The sequence below is a fragment of the Trachinotus anak genome, unplaced genomic scaffold (genome assembly GCF_046630095.1).
Source record: "Trachinotus anak isolate AG129_WGS33_773 ecotype Australia unplaced genomic scaffold, CSIRO_AGI_Tana_v1 ptg000014l, whole genome shotgun sequence".
In the NCBI taxonomy this organism is placed as follows: Eukaryota; Metazoa; Chordata; class Actinopteri; order Carangiformes; family Carangidae; genus Trachinotus; species Trachinotus anak.
Window position 1 is genome coordinate 10,573,920 of NW_027273865.1, and position 18,077 is coordinate 10,591,996.

Below are 18,077 nucleotides of genomic sequence, written 5' to 3' on the forward strand. Positions count from 1 at the left end.
TCTCCAGACATGAAATACAGAACAGTGCCACTCATGGCTTTCTTCAAACATGACGGCACATTTACAGAAAGAGCCCCAGAATTTAGAATATAGGGACAGACCATTGCTCAGATTATCACTGTGCTTGTATGAGGGCTTTTAAAAACCTATTCTGCTCTGGTTGTACCACAAGGGGAAATATTGTTTTTATAGGCTGATCTGATATGAGAAAAATATCCTTAATAACCTAAAATTGTATGTTTGAAAGAGTTTCCCAATGTGTTAAAGGGCTTTTTTGCATAAGAGATGATAATTGACGTGTGATATTTTTAGAGTGATTTCAGAGGGCACTTTAAGACACATTTCTCTCCTTTTCTGTGCACGTGTTACTTGTGCTACTGCAGATTTTAATCTGATGGCATTCAGTTCAGACTTGTGCCATGTTGAAGTGATGCAGCTGTGCTACTGGGTGTGATCAGGTTCATTTAAAGGCGTGCACGTCTGAAAGAGGTGACTAGGACTGTCGTGCTCTGCAGAACACCTGTACTACCACACACAAAAGCTATCGTTTCATAAATTTAAGATTTTTTTAATACAATAAATCTCACAAAGGAGGCTGAAGAAAGTTATAACCGTCCCTCACCCCCTCTCCCTAACCCCTCCCTGTAACGAAGAGAAAAAGCACATAACCCTCATACTTCTCCCGGAGCCTTAAATAGACGCACGCACTTATTAGATTTACTCTAGAACGGACCAGACTCACAGTGTCAGTCTTTGCAGCAAACGTGTGCACATATGCAGAACTGACTGCACTTGAGTGTGAGGTCAAAAATCTCCATTCCACCTGGAGTTTGTGCATGAACAAAAACCATCTGCATACTGTCTCAGACCATAAATGCACCATTTGCATTAAGTTCCGTTGAGACCGTGAGTATTATTCAAATACTTGCATGGTGTGTATTTTACATATCCAAGAGCCAACTTTATTAGTAGAACTTAACAGGAACAGAAGTTTGTGCTTGCCAGTGAATTTTTAATGGGTGTGACAAGTCATGACTGAAGTAACAGAATATAGGGATTTATACATTCAACACTTTTCAAATGCCATTTTTGTGCCTTCAGGACGAACTCAGCCTTTTCATCGGAGGACCTTCACAGAAAGTCCTCACAATGACTATGAGATGAGAACCACCATAACAACTGGCTAGAGATGACTTTCACTCACATCATAACACGCACCACAAGACACAGGGGTTTTAAAACATCAGTCATTGTTCTGTTACAAGCAAGTATAATGTGATCTTTACTGTATGTGCACCTGTCGTACTGTTTCTGCTTACAGCTACATCCAACTGAGGTTTACCACATTTGCACTAAGTATACATGTGAATTACAACTGTAAAAATGCATTTTGTTCTTTCTCAACATCGTTTAGAAACCAAAAAGTAACAAGGATCTTGCAGACAAGGCGCATAGAAAGCAAAGAATCAGCTGAATAAGTAGGTCCACTGGGTAATTCTCTGGTTTTCTCTAGAATTCAGAAATGCTATCGTGTGAAAAAAAAAAAAAAAAAAAAAATACAAATACTTTTCTTGAGGCCAAAAAAAACCAACAGAATCTCCATATATATTACTGTAGGGACTATAGTCAATGCAAGGCACCACAGGAGAAAGAGAGGACTCCATGAAAAGAGGAACATGTCTAAAAAAATGTTAAAATGTCAGTAAAAAGTGAGACATCTCTCTAACAGTCTGACAAGGTCAGGAGGGGAGGTGAGAGAGATAGTGGGAGGCTGGGAAGGGTGAGGGGCGTAGCAACAGGTCAGGGGTCGATGATGGAGTGAGTCCCAATATAGTATATCCGATTTATATTTGGACGTCCTCTTTAGATGGGCTCCGGTTTGAGCTTTTCAGCCAGGAAGTCGCTGACAAATTGCTCCACCACGGCCGGCGTGATCTCTTCGACGTCGCGGACGTACTTGGCGCGGGCCGACATGTCCAGGATAGTGAGCAGAGGCGCTGCTTCTGGGAGGTTAGTGTAGTCTCGCAGGGAGTCGCTCATGTCATCCTGTGGTGAAAGAGAGGAAAGTGTGGTTATCAGTGTGATATTACATCATGTCGCATGAGGTACAGTCCTCACACCAAAGTCAGAAAGCTCACGTGACAATTTCCTCTGCCAACACCTGGGCTTCAGTGAGTCTGCATCAGAATTAGCAAAGCAAATCAAAAAGGTTTGACAACAGAATAGCTCTGCTCTGAAAATACAACTTTCATCATATGTTTCCTTAAATATAAAGCTTTTATATTGTGTATACTGTCCCATAATTTGTTCCCAATGTGAGGCTTGCAGCCCCACAAGGGGCCACAATTTAAATCTGAGGGGCTACAAGATAATGACGAGGACATAGGAGAAGAAGAATTGAAGTGTTGAATTCTCAGACACTGTGAGCTCTCTCATTTTCTTTTGCATAATTTGCATAATTTGAATAAATTTGACTTGTTTTCTAAGTTAATTGACAATTTGACCTCTTCAGGCCTCTTTAAGTTACTTAAAAAACACTCAGAGAAGGAAGAATCTGTGGCCCTGCTCAGAACTGGCATTAACATCTGTCTCGGGTGGACAGCTCCAAGTACAGATGTGAATGCACCCAAATGAACTGGACTCACCACAACCTGTTGACATATGCAAAATGACGAGAGGTCCCAAGTTGTTTTCACTGCAAATCTTTCTTTAAATGATGATGTGATTTTTGATTGACCTTGTACAAAACAAGCCTGTTCCCCTACATCTGGAGAATATGATTTGTAGGCTGTGGCGTCTCTGTAGCACCACAACACATGGTGTTGGGGGGGGGGGGCATGCTCACATGTTAATTAAAACCAGTCAAACGTTAGATATGTTCTTGCAGAGAAAAATCTCTAAATTACAAATTTTTCTGTTGCTCATCAGCTCAGACTTGCTTTCGGCACAGAAAAGGAGTACTGCACCCTTTACTATCTCACGTTTGGATTTACCTCATAAAATTCAGAGGTGCCTGGCACAAGCTTTATTAATGCACACTTCTTGAAAGAGAATGTGAAACTCTCCTCTCTGCTGTCCTCCTGCAGGCAGCCTGCCCAGAGAGACCAGAGAGTCGGAGTTAGTCACACATCCTGCTGTGTGGAAATACAGGAAGGGCTCAGGTGGGGGGTCCAACAACATCCCTCCCTTTTTTCAAAAGTTCACACACATCAGATATAAGTCTCATCACAGAGCATTTGAATAGCGTATGTGGGCAGGAGAGAGAGAGAGAGAGGACTTGTGATGGAATATGTTAAAAATAGATTGCTGCTGGGTTTACTGGGAATTTAAGTTTTATTTCTTAGCAGTTATTTTAAAAGGGGCTTCACCCATGTTCTGCCTGAGGCTTGATGTCACCTTTCACCCTTTAACAAGTCAGGATTACAACCCCTGGAGCCATAGGTACGAGAAGTGAATCACCAGCAGACAGGCAGCAACTTCCAAACATGCTTGAAAGAGCCATTAATAATTGAGAGCGAATAAGAAATCCCAGCGTTTCGTAACTAGGCTTTACCTCCGGCCAGCAGTTCCTCTACTTGACAGACATCCATTATTCTTGTCGCACATTTTCTACAGGTCAAACGGATTTCATGCGTTATGTTTGGTGAGATTACACAATTCGCGTATTAAATTCATACAGCTACTACCATCTGAGACATTTTCTCTTCCTCTTGACAGCACGGCCTGATTTCCCCTCGGCTCAGTTTGCTGGCTCAGAGGGAGACTCGCAAAAGATTTAAGATCAGTTTCATATGGAAAAGATTATGCTGAAAATGCAGAAGTAGCAAAAAAGGGCCAGAGGGTGGCACTGCAACAAAGACCTGGATTTCTCACAGAGGCGGTGACTCTGATGTTAACACAGTCAGTTACTGATTTATGTGCCAGTGTGAGTTTTGTCAAAACAAAGTGAAAGATAGAGCGACTTTGGATGGATTTCCAGCTTCATATAAACGCTCGAGCACTTCCTCCTTTTCAGGCCCCTTTGTTGTGTTTTTCATGTTATCAGAAAAATCTGCAGTTATTCTTGTTAAATGGATCAAACCACACAATCAGCTCTCAGACTTTTCATTGAATAGCTTGGCTGTGCCACTACCTAAAAAGGATAAGTATGCCAAGATGAAGTCTGTGACCTCGACTTTGCAAAACTGCAAACAGATGGAACAGATGAGTTGCAGTGTGGTATTTTTATTGTAGGCAGCTAACTTCCTCTGGACGGTGCCCGTTTTATTACGCTGCAAATCACCATACATTGACCACTTAATGCTCACACATGTAAGCTGTCACTGAGGACAATGTTGTTACGAGTGAAATACTGCTCGATTCTCCTACTACAAATAAAAGCCTTTCCCTTGCATGCTCTCTTGCAGCCATACTGAGCGTAGATTATAGATCATCTGTGTGCACAGTGTAAAGAAACCACAAGGAGAGAAATTCCACAATCTGTCACCGTGGCCTATCCAGCCTCTTCGATATGAGTAGAGATGTAATCTCTGCGTCAGCCTTCACCCCAGTAGGAAGTCATGCATCTTCTTTTGTGTGACTTCTCTGCTTGTGTAAACTGCTTCTCGGGAGGTGCTGCCATTCCAGAGCCGCCGCCCCCCTCCCACCCTTCGCAGCTCAGCTCAGAACAAAAAAGACAAAGGGCCTCTCTGCTGTGTAGCCCGCACTCACAGCTGTGATAAGGCTCAGCGTGTGTTTGCCGTTTGGAACCTGCTGGGCCATGTCGGGCTCGCTCTGATTATTGATGCACTGTGGCATTTCACAGACGACGACCATCTGATAAGGCCCGAGCTGATGATGATAACGAACCTCCCCGCTGGCCTCAGAGCTGGGGCTGCATCCATCGCTCCGGCCAGCTCTGATGCTTTGAGGAGGAGTCATCGTTGTGAAATGCTGGATCCACTCAACAATAAATTAAGTGGAATTTAACAGAACTGAGTAATATCTCTTGAGTCAGTGCATTTTTCTCTTTTTGAGCAAATGTAAGAAAGAAGAAACTTTCAATGTGTTTATAATTAAACAACACTGAAAGTCTTCATGCTACGCTCACAGCTCTTTGAGGCTAAATGCTGAGATCAACACACTCACTGCATACTGTTTAGCAGGTTTAATATTTACCTTGTTCACCATCTTAGTTTAGCAGGTTAATATGCTAACACTAACAAATTTTGATCTGATGGCACTTATCCTGATCCTGAGGCGGGACAAGAATGTCTATCACAAATTTCATGCTAATTTGTTCCATAACATTTCAACAAGACATTTCACTCAAAGCCACAAATGTGAATAGGCATTAAACTAATTCCATTAATCAAATAATCTACCAATTATTTCTTCAAATAATAGAATAATTGATTAAAAAAAATCCATGAAAAATGCCTGTTACAATATCCTACAATTCCAGTTGACATCCATCATCAAATGTCTTGCAGATGTCTTCTTCTGTCCGACCAACAGTTAAAACCCCCAAATATTCAAATCACACTTATGTAAGACCAAGAGAAGCAGAGGATTTTCTCATCTGAGAATCTGGCACCTCAAAACTGTTGTACATTACTTTTCTGTCAAAAGTCATAAGGATTCATCCTCTGGAAACCATGAATGTCTGTACAGTTTTTCATTACATTCATGCAGTAATTGTTGAGATATTTCGGTGTGGAGCAAAGATTTGAGCAAATACAGAGAAGAAGTGTTTTGACTTATATTTGCTCGAGAGGTGGGCGGTCCAGGAGTGTTCATGCAACCCAGTGTAATCCAAAGTTAAAGCAATCATTCTGTTGAGGAATACACACACACACACACACACACAAACATGGGAAAACGTCAACAACCACTGCTGCTTGCCACAAAATCAGTTAAATTCTTATGTGAGTGGATAATACCACCAGAGCATGCAACAGCCATTACACAGCAGAAATGAAAGAACAAAAGATCTTTCATGCTGCATTTATAAAACAGTGTACTACTCTGGGGCGTAAGGTTTTTTCAGTAGGGTAAGAAGATCCCGTGTCATTCTGCTCAGCCTGGCCTCCCCTTGAGAGACTGCCAACATACTGCTGTCTCATGGACACAGAAAACCCAGCAGCTGGCCTGGCAAGGAGCGTGCGACTACCAGGGCTAACCCCGTCCAAGGTGCAGGAGTCTGGGCCCAGATCCTGAAACGGGAAGTGATATCTGACCGTGAACCCAATCTGGAAATGAAGCCTCGTGATTTCATAGCCGGTTGAGCTTGAGCCAGGAAATTATACCTGTGCTACATGGACGTTAAAATATCTGGCTTTGCATGCGCGCCACAAGGGAAACAAAGCAAACATAGGCTGCAGTTATAACGCAAGAAGCTTCTGAATCCCTGCAAGCTCCAGCGCAACAATGTTTCTTTGTGTTTGGGTCAAATAAATACTGGCACACTGACAATGAACACAAAACAGCGTCGTGTCAACTCTCGTCCTTCTGAGCTGCTCTCGCTCTGCGTGCGCATGTCAATTACATTTCGAGGCTGACATCAGGGTGGAGCGGCCTTGGACACACACACACGGGGTCAGACAGTTAGCACATGTGCGAGCCCCACGGCCGAAATCTGAGCCTGCCCTTCGGTGTGTGACACGAGACACCAGCGCTGTCCTCCCAGACTGGAGGGCAGCAAGAGAGATGGGAGGAAAGGGAGCCGGAGGGCAGAGAGCAGGGCAACTGAGGAGAGGTAGCTAATCTTGTAATTATGTCTGCTGCTGCTGCTAACTCCACCAGTTTTGGAAAGGTCAGGACAGAACAACATGAGATAACAAGAGTTATGAAAACTCCATGGTCTGTCCCGCACAGGGAAGACGAGGGAGGCGATAAAGCAGGACGTGGACGGATGAGGCAGTGTGGGAGAGCAGAGGAAAGAAAATCTGGCTCTGGCTCTGCCCTTCATGATGGAGGCTCACTGTTGAATTGTGGCTCATGGATAGTGGTGAGTGCCTCCCTCACAGGTTCAACAGGGTCAAAGAAGGGGCCTTTAATACGGTAATTTTGACAGCTGCCAAGGTGTTGGGTGCAGATACAAACCAGGGACTCTCAACATGCGATTAGAGCCTATTAGCGTAATACAGATGCAGTGGTATTGTTGTCATACGTTAAGGCCGATAAGTAACAAGAAGAAAGCAAACATGCATGAGATTTGTTGCAGGTTTTTAGTTGGAAAACTGTGTTTCATATAGTTTGTCCATCAGAGAACTGACAAGCTTATTTACTACCATGGTGTCTCGTTCAGAACGTATCAAGGATCCAGTTCTTTAATAACCACATTTAACAGAGCTATAATCAATATTTTTATACTAAAAATGGATCACGTGACTACATGTAATGTACTGAAAAACCCACAAACAACAATCACCCAACACTACAGTTCCCCTAAGCTCATTGTTTAGTCGTCTGGCCTGTAACCCACTGTGCACTACCTGCTCAGCACCAAACAGCAGTTAGCCACAAGCTAATTTTCTCAGGAGGTGGGGGAGAACAAAAACAGAGCTAAATGAAAGTGAATACATTACAACTGCTAAATGTATTCTCATGCTGCTAATGAATTTACTGGATGTATAAATCAACAGCTGTTTGCTGACAAGTTCACCTTGTTACGCAGACTTTAAAATGTAATTACACAAAGCCCCTCTGGAAACTGCTTGGTATATATGTTGGTCACATTTCCAGATAGAGGGGTCCTCATCAGAAATTATGATGAGCTGATGAAGTCATTCTAATATTGTACCCTCAAAAATATAAGGTCTATAAACGATATGTATACATATCAACAGCAAAGGCAAACACTCACAGATGAGTTGCTGAATGTCACATCCCAATTTCAGCTACGCAAGTTTGTGTGAAATGGCATTTTACTCTGGAGTGGCCTCGAGTGGCTTATCTCACCTCTCCAGCCACAAAGAACAGCAGCGGCGTCTCCTCCTCCTTCGCTTTGTACTTTGCCATGAGCTTCTCTGCTATTGGTTGAATCAGCTCCTTGGCTGGCTCCAACTCTCCCTCCTCCTCAGCATCTGAACGAAGGAGGAAAGAGACACAGAAAGATGTTAAAAGCATGAAAAGAAGCCACCTGGGAGAGGAAAAAAATGCACCGACGAGTGAGATGGGAGGCAAGGAAGGAGAGATGACTGTGGGTTAGATGAGTGAAGAGATAAAAGAAACTGTACAGATGGTCCATCTTGTTTTGCAATCTGGTTTGACCTCAAGAGACACTGGGGAGGTATCAAATTTTTGAGGGCCATCAGTATGCATCCTCTTTCCTGACACTGCTGTGCTATTGTCCTGTTTTATAAGGTCCCCACAACTGTCATGCATTCATGTCTGAATCATTTTTCAATGCTATTCACAAACCTACTGCATTTTGCATCTTTGCACCTTCTGTATTAGCATATAAATGGATTGATAAACACTAGAAACATTTCCCAAAGACCTCTGGACCTCTCGACACTGGAAGAATTTTCCACAGAGTCTGACATTCAATACACTCAACATAAATGCCACTTCATTTAAGCACAAGCAGCTCCAGGCAGAGCCCCATGCTGAGCTGCAGAAGCTGCATCATAAATGCCCGACTACTCACCCACAAACAGGACGAGGCAGGGCCCCTCGTGGAGCTGCACGGCGTTAGACTCGCTGAGCTCCAGCACGGGCCGAGGGTGCCAGGGAAAGAGCCGGCACTCCGGGTCGTTCAGCACCTCCACGCGGCCCTGTCGCGTGATCATGTGACCCTCTGCGTCCAGCAGAATCAGCGTGGGAATACCTAGAGAGGGAGGAAGAAGAGGTGAGGACGGTGTGAGAGGAAGACAAAAGGAGGAGGGGAGGGAAATGGGCAACAGCGTGGGAGGTGGTTTGGGTCATTTCCGTTAATTATGACGCAGACTGCTCCCTCTCCCACTGAGATTTTCTTTGTTGTGTGGGTCTTTTCAGCCTTTTATGAGCAGTTTCTGCCTCTCCGGCGACTTTCATCTCTCGACACCTCTTCCTGCTTTCACTTCTGATGTTCCCACTGTTCAGGTGGAACTTTTGACCCTTCTCATTGCCTCTCATCATCCTTCTGATTACACTCTCCTAGTCTTATTAACAGCCTTATCAGACACCATCCAGGAGTAAACACAGCGCATGAGTCAGTGTGTTCCTGTCTGCGCATGTGGACTGAAGTCAACAGAGGTGGGGGCCGTCATGAACTGCAGGGTTTTGAATGCGAGAAGGGGGCAGTGTTGACTCGTGCATTCCTCACATTCTTTGCAGGAGGGGCCGAGAGCCAGCTCTTGCTAACTTCGTCCACAGTCCTCTGCACAAGCACAGAGGAGAAAAGAGTGAGGCACGGAGGGAGAGGCTCGGCACTTCTGCAGCAAGCAAGACAGTAAACTTGATAACCGGCCCACATTCCTCAGGCTGCAGGGCAATCTGTGTTGCTGTTCGCCTGCCCAGCGCAGAGAGCTGTCAGCCGTGGTGCCAGTGTTTCAGTGCGTGACATAACTAAGCTTGTGAAAAAAAAACATTTACACTCCCTCCTCTCAGCTTGAATATCTGAGGCAAGGAGGAGGTGGCTGTAAAATACCTTGTATCCCATAGAGTCTGTTGAGTCGTGATCGCCGAGCCTCATCTGAGTATGGCACTGCCAACCACGGCATCTCGCTGAAGTACTGCTTAAAGGACTCCTCTGACCTGGAGAGGTTGGAAAGCACCGGACAAGCAACACAACAGATTGATCTGGTGGCTGAACGGGGTGGGGTATGATTATTTGACAGACAGAGACAGATGTGTGTGTCAATAAATATGATCCTACGTTCTGGCACAGTGACTCTCACCTGTCAGCGCTGACAAACACGATCTCAAACTTCTGACCCGACTCTTTAACGATTCGATACGATTCCACCAAGACCCGGGTCAAACTGCGGCACGGTGGACACTGATGGAGAGAAAGGAAGTGAATATATAACACATAATTTCAAATGACAGGTTGCTGCAGCAGCTTCCATTGCTTTGGGTATTTCCCAACTCTCTTCCTCTATGTCACCAAACACCTTTCCACAAACTAGTAATTCTGTCTTGTTTTGTATCCAGCGTCTTTCAAATACAGCCCACAATCTTAAAACACTAATCCTGCTATAAGCTTGAGAGTATTCAGGAAGCCCACAGTATACCCAGGCAGGGGGGCGGTGGTATGGCTGCCCTTAACATGACATCAGAGTGCAGGGGCAGCGGGAGGGAAAATACACCAGTCTATCTTGTGCTCGCTCTCTCTCTCTCTCTCTCTCTCTCAGTGAATATACTGTAAATACAAATACTGACTACTTGTTTATACCAGATAAGGTCTGATTCATGCAATTAATGTTTTTCGTGGTAATAGTTTTTCCCCACCTGCTGGAAATGTGCCTTCAGCAGCTCTGTCTGGTAAGAATGAGGCTGGAGTAACTCTGCTGTGTTATTGGGATATTACAGAACATTATGATGTAAATAATTTGCTTAAATATTGTCACTGTCTGGTCTGGATGACTGCAACAGTGTAGGGATTGAATTCTCTGGACTTATACTAAAATTAAGTTACCGCAATTTGTTGGATGATATGATATCTCTTTGATTTTTTTTTTTTTTTTTTACTTTCCACGACCCTAAAAGAAGCACCACTAGCCATTTATTAAAAAATGTAAGATTATCAATGCAAATATTTGGCCAAAGATATTGATTTTATGAAAGTCACGAAGCTGTACAATGTTAGTTAGGAATGCACAGGCCGCTTGGGAGCAGCAGAAAGAAGCTGTAAACACTCACTCGCCTTACAAAGTTTAAATAGTGAATTTGTTCGCAAACAGTTGCCTATTTATAGATAGAAGCGCCATCATCAGTCATTTGGAGTCGTGTTGTGGACACATTGGGAATTTAAATCCAATATTCACACTCTTTTAGCTCCGTTTTGGTCTCTACTGACTCCTGAGGGAAATATCTGGCTCTTAAGATGCTTCACTATGTTCACCAGACAGTTGCTAACCTTGTCTGTCTGGGGCTGGGCAGGTAGTGATTAATTTTAATTATGTAGGCTGTAAATTTTTTACATGTTATTTGATTCTTGTTAATGATATCTCATATTGAAGTAAATCCTCTCACCAATTCTAATTCATGGACTAGATACAGACGAGATTTCATTACCATTCAGGCTGATTACAGTGGATACAGTATGTCAAGCACTTTCATTGATCCAGTCATGCATACTCATCACACCAACACATAAGGACGGTGGGAGTGAGAGTGTGAAGCACAAAGCCTCAATCGATTCGCTGCTCATTAATTGACTTCTTTCTCGGCTGCTCACAGAAGTAAACACGGTAAATTATGTTGCAAACTCATTATAGTTTACACAGTGTGCTGTCAAAGCTGTAGCATCATAAAGCCGTCTTACTGTATGCAGGCTTTTGTTTGCTGATGTTTGTCAGTGAATTGGGTTTTCTAGCTGCCGTTTTATTGCAATGAGTTATTCTACAAGGAAAATATAGGTCATGTTTCCCTGCCATGGGCCAATTCAGGTCCCCAGAACATTAGGAGAAACACGTAAATCATATAATATGTTTAGTGTAAGTGGATGCTAAAGCCAGGTGTTGGCATTTAATGTTTGTAAAATTACTTTAATGGCGGATAGATTTATATGGAGGGAAAATGTGGTGTAAAAAAAAAAAAAAAAACCCACTGCAAATAAAGTCCCGTAATGCCTTTTGTAACTTGTCCTTTTCAATTTTGTATGGGTCTGGGGTCTGAGCCAGCCTTCAGGCGTCACCACTCTGAAGGGCCAGCCTCTGAGGCTGCGGCTCTGGCAGTGGCTGTGCCGACGGGTCTCAGCAGCCTGCGTTGCATCTCATCAGGAACAGTCCACAGATGATATAACGCCTTTCATGCATCACTGAGTCGCGACCTTCACTGGCTGTTTGCAGGTCCAGCACAGGAAGAGACAATAGGGATGATGTCAGCGGGGTGTGGTGCCCGATGCCAACTTTAAAAAAAAGGTAGCGGTGAAAGGACTGAGGGGAATAGTTAACCACTGTTAATGTAAACACACAAGCACAATGGAGTCGCCTCCACCCTCCTGCTCCTCTCTCTTATCTGCCTTGACTAACTGCTCTGCCTCTTCCTGCTCCGCTGCTGCCGCCCTTTCTTCTCTCCGATGTCACAGTGTTTTGACAGAGATAGGAAGCCTGAATAGTAAGAAAAAAAAACAAAAATCAGGGTCGTCTTTGTCCTGGTTCTCCATTCACCGCACTCACCCAGTGTGCTGAGAAGTACACTCCCACGTAGTGTCCCTCCAGAGAGCTGCTGTCTGTTGTCTGCCTGTTGTTCCTGAGCAGAGGCCCTGCCACCACCTCCGCAAACGGCTTCGGCCCCCAGGGAAACTCCAGGCCTGGGAGAGGGTAGGAAAGTGGAGGGGCCAATGAAAAGGGAAAAATGGGAAGGGGGAGGAAAAAAAAAATCAAGTCAAGAAAGATAAGAAAACAAGAGTCTACGGCCAGGCTAGCACCTCTGTGAGGCTGTTCTTACGCACAGCAGTGCTTTGAGCTGAATGCTAACATGCTCACAATGGCAGAGCTAACATGCTAGTGTTTAGCAGGAAATGCAAAGTGCAACTGCAGCTGGTGGAAATTAGTTTTGCAGGTATGTGGCCATACAGTAAATGAAAAGTGATGGATGTATGTGTCTGAACTAAATTTCAAAACAATCGGCTGTGGAGACGTTTTACTGAAAACCTCACACGTCTACCTCCTGGTGCATTAGAGGTGAAGTCAGGGGATCACCTAAGTCATTAGGATTTAATGACTGACTTGAATATTTCCTTGCAATCCATCTAATATTTGTTTAGATATTTCAGTCTGGACCCTGGAGCTGTGCCACTAACATGGCTAAAAATCATGTTTCAATAACATGGAAAAACCTGAGACACCCTGTCTGTCTCTGTCACGGCTGTTTTGATATCAAAAAGTGATGCACACTTGTCATAAGCACATTACTCACAGGCTTTTATTTATTTATTTTTTTTATGGCATCCACTATTGCAACCACACACCTGATGCAAAATCAGATTTTAATGATGACTGAAAGCCATGCCTCTCAAGCACATGAAGGCTGCCAGAAATACTCCTCTCTCGCTCTCTTTCTCACTTTTCTTTCCCTTTTCAAGGTGTCTTCATTGTTAGGCTCCGCAGAGATGCATTTGGTGGAGCCGAATTAAAAAGGGGGTAATCATAAATAAAACCTTGTGTGGTTGGTTCCTAATGGCGTCTTTATGTGAGCGCGGTTGTTTAGGGCTTCATTAGGCAGGAGTGACACGTCTGCGCTGCGCTGGCGCGGCCTTTTATTGTTGCACTGATTGTAAAAGTGCACTCCAACTTTTCGCTGCGGGCTAGTCTGCCGCCACTCAAGTCGGGCCTTTCATCGAGAGTGAAAGGCAGAGGGTCCTGGATTGTTCACCCGCCCCTCCCAGTTTTGATGTATGGCAAACTTTTACTGGCCTTTCCCTCTGCTAACTGTAGCTGCTGTAGCTGAATTGATTTGTCACGTCTGCAGCCTCTCTCAGTTTGCCTGAAAAACTGAGAAATAAAACAAAAACCATACATATGATTTTTTTTTTTTTTTTTTTTTTTTTCGTTTGAGAGAGGTTGTTAGAAAATCCTGGCTAACCAAGTGCCAGTGTCCATCTTTGCTACTGAGGCCAGAGATTAATCTCTTCTCTAGCCACATCTAGTTTGGAAGAGGACTTAATGAATCATGGAGATAATACTGCAGGCTAGCACTGGCTTTCATTAGGCGGACAGTGAAATCTGTCACTGTCCTCGTGCAAAATCCATCTGCTTCACTGCTGTGCTGCAATAGTGCCTCTATTCTCCCCTCTCACATGAGGAATGCCACTTTCTTTTTTTCAAGCTGACCAAACAGAGAGTGAAGAGGCAGCTTTTTAAAATATTGAGATCTTTTCAGCCACAGAGGACGTCCTCCACAGGGAAGGAATGCAAGCCCACTCTTGTTAATTCTCTGTTTCCACTTCAAAGTGCAGAAATTATAGGGTTTGCAGATGAGGGAGTGAGACATGGACACGCTGTAATATTCATGCAGCACCATAATTACGGCAGCATCAACACAAACGAGGGGGGGGGGGGAGTTATTGCAAAATGTTTTGGTCAAATGGTGAGTGATGTGGCACCGCGATATCTCCACAGGGAACTCAGACCAGGCATTTGGTAAACATCATTACAGAGAATCAGTGTGTGTGTTGTGTCCTTGTGTATGCAGGTGTAACTTTAGTTACAGCACTCATTACATTTTGGTTGACTTTAATTTCTCAAGTTTATCTTACTCATTCATGCTGTCCCTCAGCTGCACGACACACTGAGGTGAACTAGATATTTCTAGCTATATAGAGGAAGAGAATAATTCCATGGTATTATTTTTGGATTATTGCAGATTTGAAAGTTAAATCAGGTTGTTATTATTTTATTATCACTCCCAGCACTGTAACATTAACTGTCTTTCCATCCACCTGTTTTTATGCAAATGTTCTGTTTGCACGTTGGTGGAAAAAGCAGAAGTTCAGAAAACTGACACTTTGCTGAGGTGGAAGAGTAAGTATCAATGAAAAATAAACAAAAACAGTCCTCTCAGGCTGAGTGATGAGAGGACTGTAACATCATACACGGGGCAAACATAAATACCATATTTCTATCACACTTTCCACACAGGTTCCGTTTTCTTGAGCTTTGACTGATGCTCTTTTAATTACATCGTCTTGTTGCGACCACCCTCTTCTTCTGCTGCGGTTTAACAGCACCCGTTGGAGAATTAGCACCACCAACTGTTATTCTACACTTCTAGGACATTTTATTTCACTAATTGTCTGAAAATTCAGTTAAAACATATTCCACATTTAATTGCTTGTGTTTTACATTAAGTTACTCATTTTGCCTCAGGGCCTAGCTGCTGTTGTTTTGCGGGGGACAGGTGTAACAGTCTGATGTGAGCTCAGAGTGATCGGTGAACTGTGGTGTGTTACCGTCCTGTTGCTGCTGTTGGTGTTGATTAAAGGGATTATTCAAGGACAAACTGCAACATGCTTGTTACCCACAGCCCGGAGTAACTGAGGGATGCTTCCCACCAAGGATTAAGGGTTGTGTGTGTGTGTGTGTGTGAGAAATTAATCTATATTTATCTGTCCTTTTGACCCACAATGACTTCCTATTACCTCATTAAAAAGTGATATTTTTAGGGCTGAATGGACGGTGGTGGGAGTTGAGGTTAACCATTCAGTGAAGAGGAGTAGGGTCAGAGCTTGAGGTCAGGGAATACAAATAAATCAGTGTGAGTGGCTATGGATTCTTGATCTCACCTTTAGGGTCATCTCTGACCACCAGGAGACCGTTCCGACACACCACCTTCCCCGTAGCTGCATCCACAAACACCAGAGATGGGATACTGGTCACCTTGTACTTGTTCCACAGCTTCATCTGTTGAGAGAAAAGGATGAGAAGAGAGGTTGGAAAAAAACCCCCTGAACAGACAGACTTCAAATAACACCTTCATTGTATTTCAATTTCGGAGCTGGTGTAAGAGCTTCAGCTGTCTAAAACGACTCCTTCAGTGCAGCAGCAGCAGCGTTGTTCAGCTGAAATACAACACTATAAACAACACAAATGGTGTGCCATTTGTGTTTTATAGGCCAAACACCCTGTCTGTTGTTTAAAAGAGACTCAAGAGGCAAGAAGGTAGAATAAGAATAGAGAAGCACAGTCAGCCCTGAGGTGAATTAGCAGAGGGTGAGGAGCACACCGCTGCAGGGCTGATCTCACTTTAAAGAGGCTGAATTGAAGCAAACTCATGCCATCCTTGCTGTGTCATGAATAAGAGGAAAAGCTGGGAAAAAAGAACCACTTTAGCTCTGCAGTAAAAAGGAAAAAAATAAAAATAAAAATCTGAACCCTTCTTAAGTGTTGAGCACTTTGAATTACTGAAGGTTTTTGGATTTATGATTCATACTTTCACAGGTATTTACGAGCGCCCAATGGCCTTAAATTCAACCATAATACCTCCTATATGACGAGTTGATATTAATACAGCCTCATAAAGTCAGAAAAGACGCTTTACAGCCAGAAATCTGTGCATGAACTGACGCTATTTATAGAGTCCAGTGTAGTCCTTAACATCAAAGAGCAGATCAGGCATTTCACATATCTGAGACTAACTTTCCATATCAGAGGGAAGAGTCCTAGACTGTGAATAGAAAACAGCCGTGTCTTGTAAAGAGAAGCGATCGGCACTGTGCAATGTTGCTGCTTCAGCAGCTACAGAAGAAGAGGAAGAAGAAGAAAAAGGGGATCCCTCACATGAAATAGTGAAACCAGCTCTGAAAACAAGTGAGACCAGTGAGAAACACTGTTTTCAAAAAAACTAGACTGTCAGTGTGCGTTACTGTCTTTTATTGAAACAACATCTACCAGGTTCAAAATGCTTCTAATGACTTTGCAGGGAATTGTGTCAAAAAGGAGTGGTGACTTCATCTTTCGATAAATAAGCACATATTTTACTCTGTTTAAATTTATTTCCTGCTGTACAAATCCAAACACTTCACTACCCATGTGATTTGCACTGTCTGGGTGCTGCAGTAGTTATTCTGAAAGGTTTTCAGCCAAATGAAGTCAGCACTGCTTTCCTTAGGGCTCAGTGAAGTAAGCCTGGAGTTCGGTTACCGCCGAGCTCCAGGTTGATGAAAACCTTTTGTTGCTCTTTTTGTGCAAACAGTGACTTCACTGCAGGAGCGCAGAGACTCTGCAAGCTGTCCTCCCTCTTATTCAGTGTGTGTTCTGCTCATGTTGTGTGCCTGCTGCTTTGCGAGCGTATGACAACATGTGTAGCTTGTGCAGAGGTCAACCACAGGCTCTTCCTGACAGCAGAGGTCAGACGGTCTGTCCCATGGACAAGACGACCCGGAGCCTCCAGACTATGTCGGTCTGGAAGTCCCTCAAAAGCAAACTTCAGTGTCTGCCACAGTCAACAGTTTTACCACACGCTCCATGCTGCTCTGGAAACTCGATCTCACTGCACAAATTGACGGGGTTAGGGGCATTAACTGTGACTCTCCGAAAAGCAAGACGTGCCTGACAATGCATCCGTGTAAAAACTCTGCAGCCGTTCCACTCGCCTGCCTGCTGTCACCCAGGCTGATGATGTGAGATTGAGAGCCGGATTTTAGACGAAGGAGTGTGAGAAGGACACAAAAGGAAAAAAAAAACAAAAAAACAGAGTGATAGGATGATTGGTTCTGAACTAGCACTAAAATGTCAAGAAATGTATTCCATGTCAGGGCCCAGAGGTACACACACAGAGGTGCGTAGCAGCATATCAATGAGCTAACATGATTGTGAAAACAGATGGGTTCAAAATTTGACAAGGCCTCAAGAACCTGCACTGTAAACGTGTTCCTTCTCTGGATTCAAGTCCGAGGACAGAGGGTGCTGTGTGCAGTACAGACTGTCAAGCCCTCTGAAGCCTAGATGTGATCTGTAATTCTGAGTTATGTAAATAATATCATCAGCTTGCTTTGACACTACAAAAGCAGGTAGGATTCCTCCTCTGGTAATCACGAATGTCCATACAAAGTTTCACGACAATCCATCTGATAGTTGTTGAGATATTTCAGTCTGACATCGACATCCTTAGAGCCAAATCTGTCACCGTGACTCTCCAGGTTAATGTACAGCATCGTTCCACAGGGATCTTTCCTCTCAAAGTAGAGGAAGATGGCTTTGTACCAATCGGAGGCTTTCTAAGTCCTATCATGTCTCACATGGTGCAGCATCAAGAGAGCAGCAGAGAGATTTGTGTAGCAGCCTCAGAGGCAGAACCAATTCCTCCTCTTTGTCTTGCCACTAATTTACTGCATCCTTGAATCATGTCTGCCTGGTTATTTGGCTGCAGATCAGAGTAGCCCCCGGGTGCTAAATCCTTCGAGGGTTTAGATCTGCCTTTAGAATGAAAAAGGGCTGTTATGATTT

General features: G+C 43.8%; 1 protein-coding gene across 1 annotated transcript in view; it reads right to left on the minus strand.

Annotated features, from left to right (window-relative positions):
• Positions 1–991: 991 nt before the first annotated feature.
• The window catches only part of nxn (nucleoredoxin), a 57,807-nt gene continuing 40,721 nt past the window's right edge, over positions 992–18,077 (minus strand). The window contains exons 2-8 of the mRNA XM_071497000.1: positions 15,416–15,533; positions 12,309–12,442; positions 9,864–9,964; positions 9,614–9,720; positions 8,633–8,812; positions 7,942–8,066; positions 992–2,046 (exon numbers count right to left, since the gene is read on the minus strand). Coding sequence (XP_071353101.1) covers positions 1,864–2,046; positions 7,942–8,066; positions 8,633–8,812; positions 9,614–9,720; positions 9,864–9,964; positions 12,309–12,442; positions 15,416–15,533 — 948 coding nt within the window. The 3' untranslated portion in view covers positions 992–1,863. The remainder of the gene's footprint in view (positions 2,047–7,941; positions 8,067–8,632; positions 8,813–9,613; positions 9,721–9,863; positions 9,965–12,308; positions 12,443–15,415; positions 15,534–18,077) is intronic.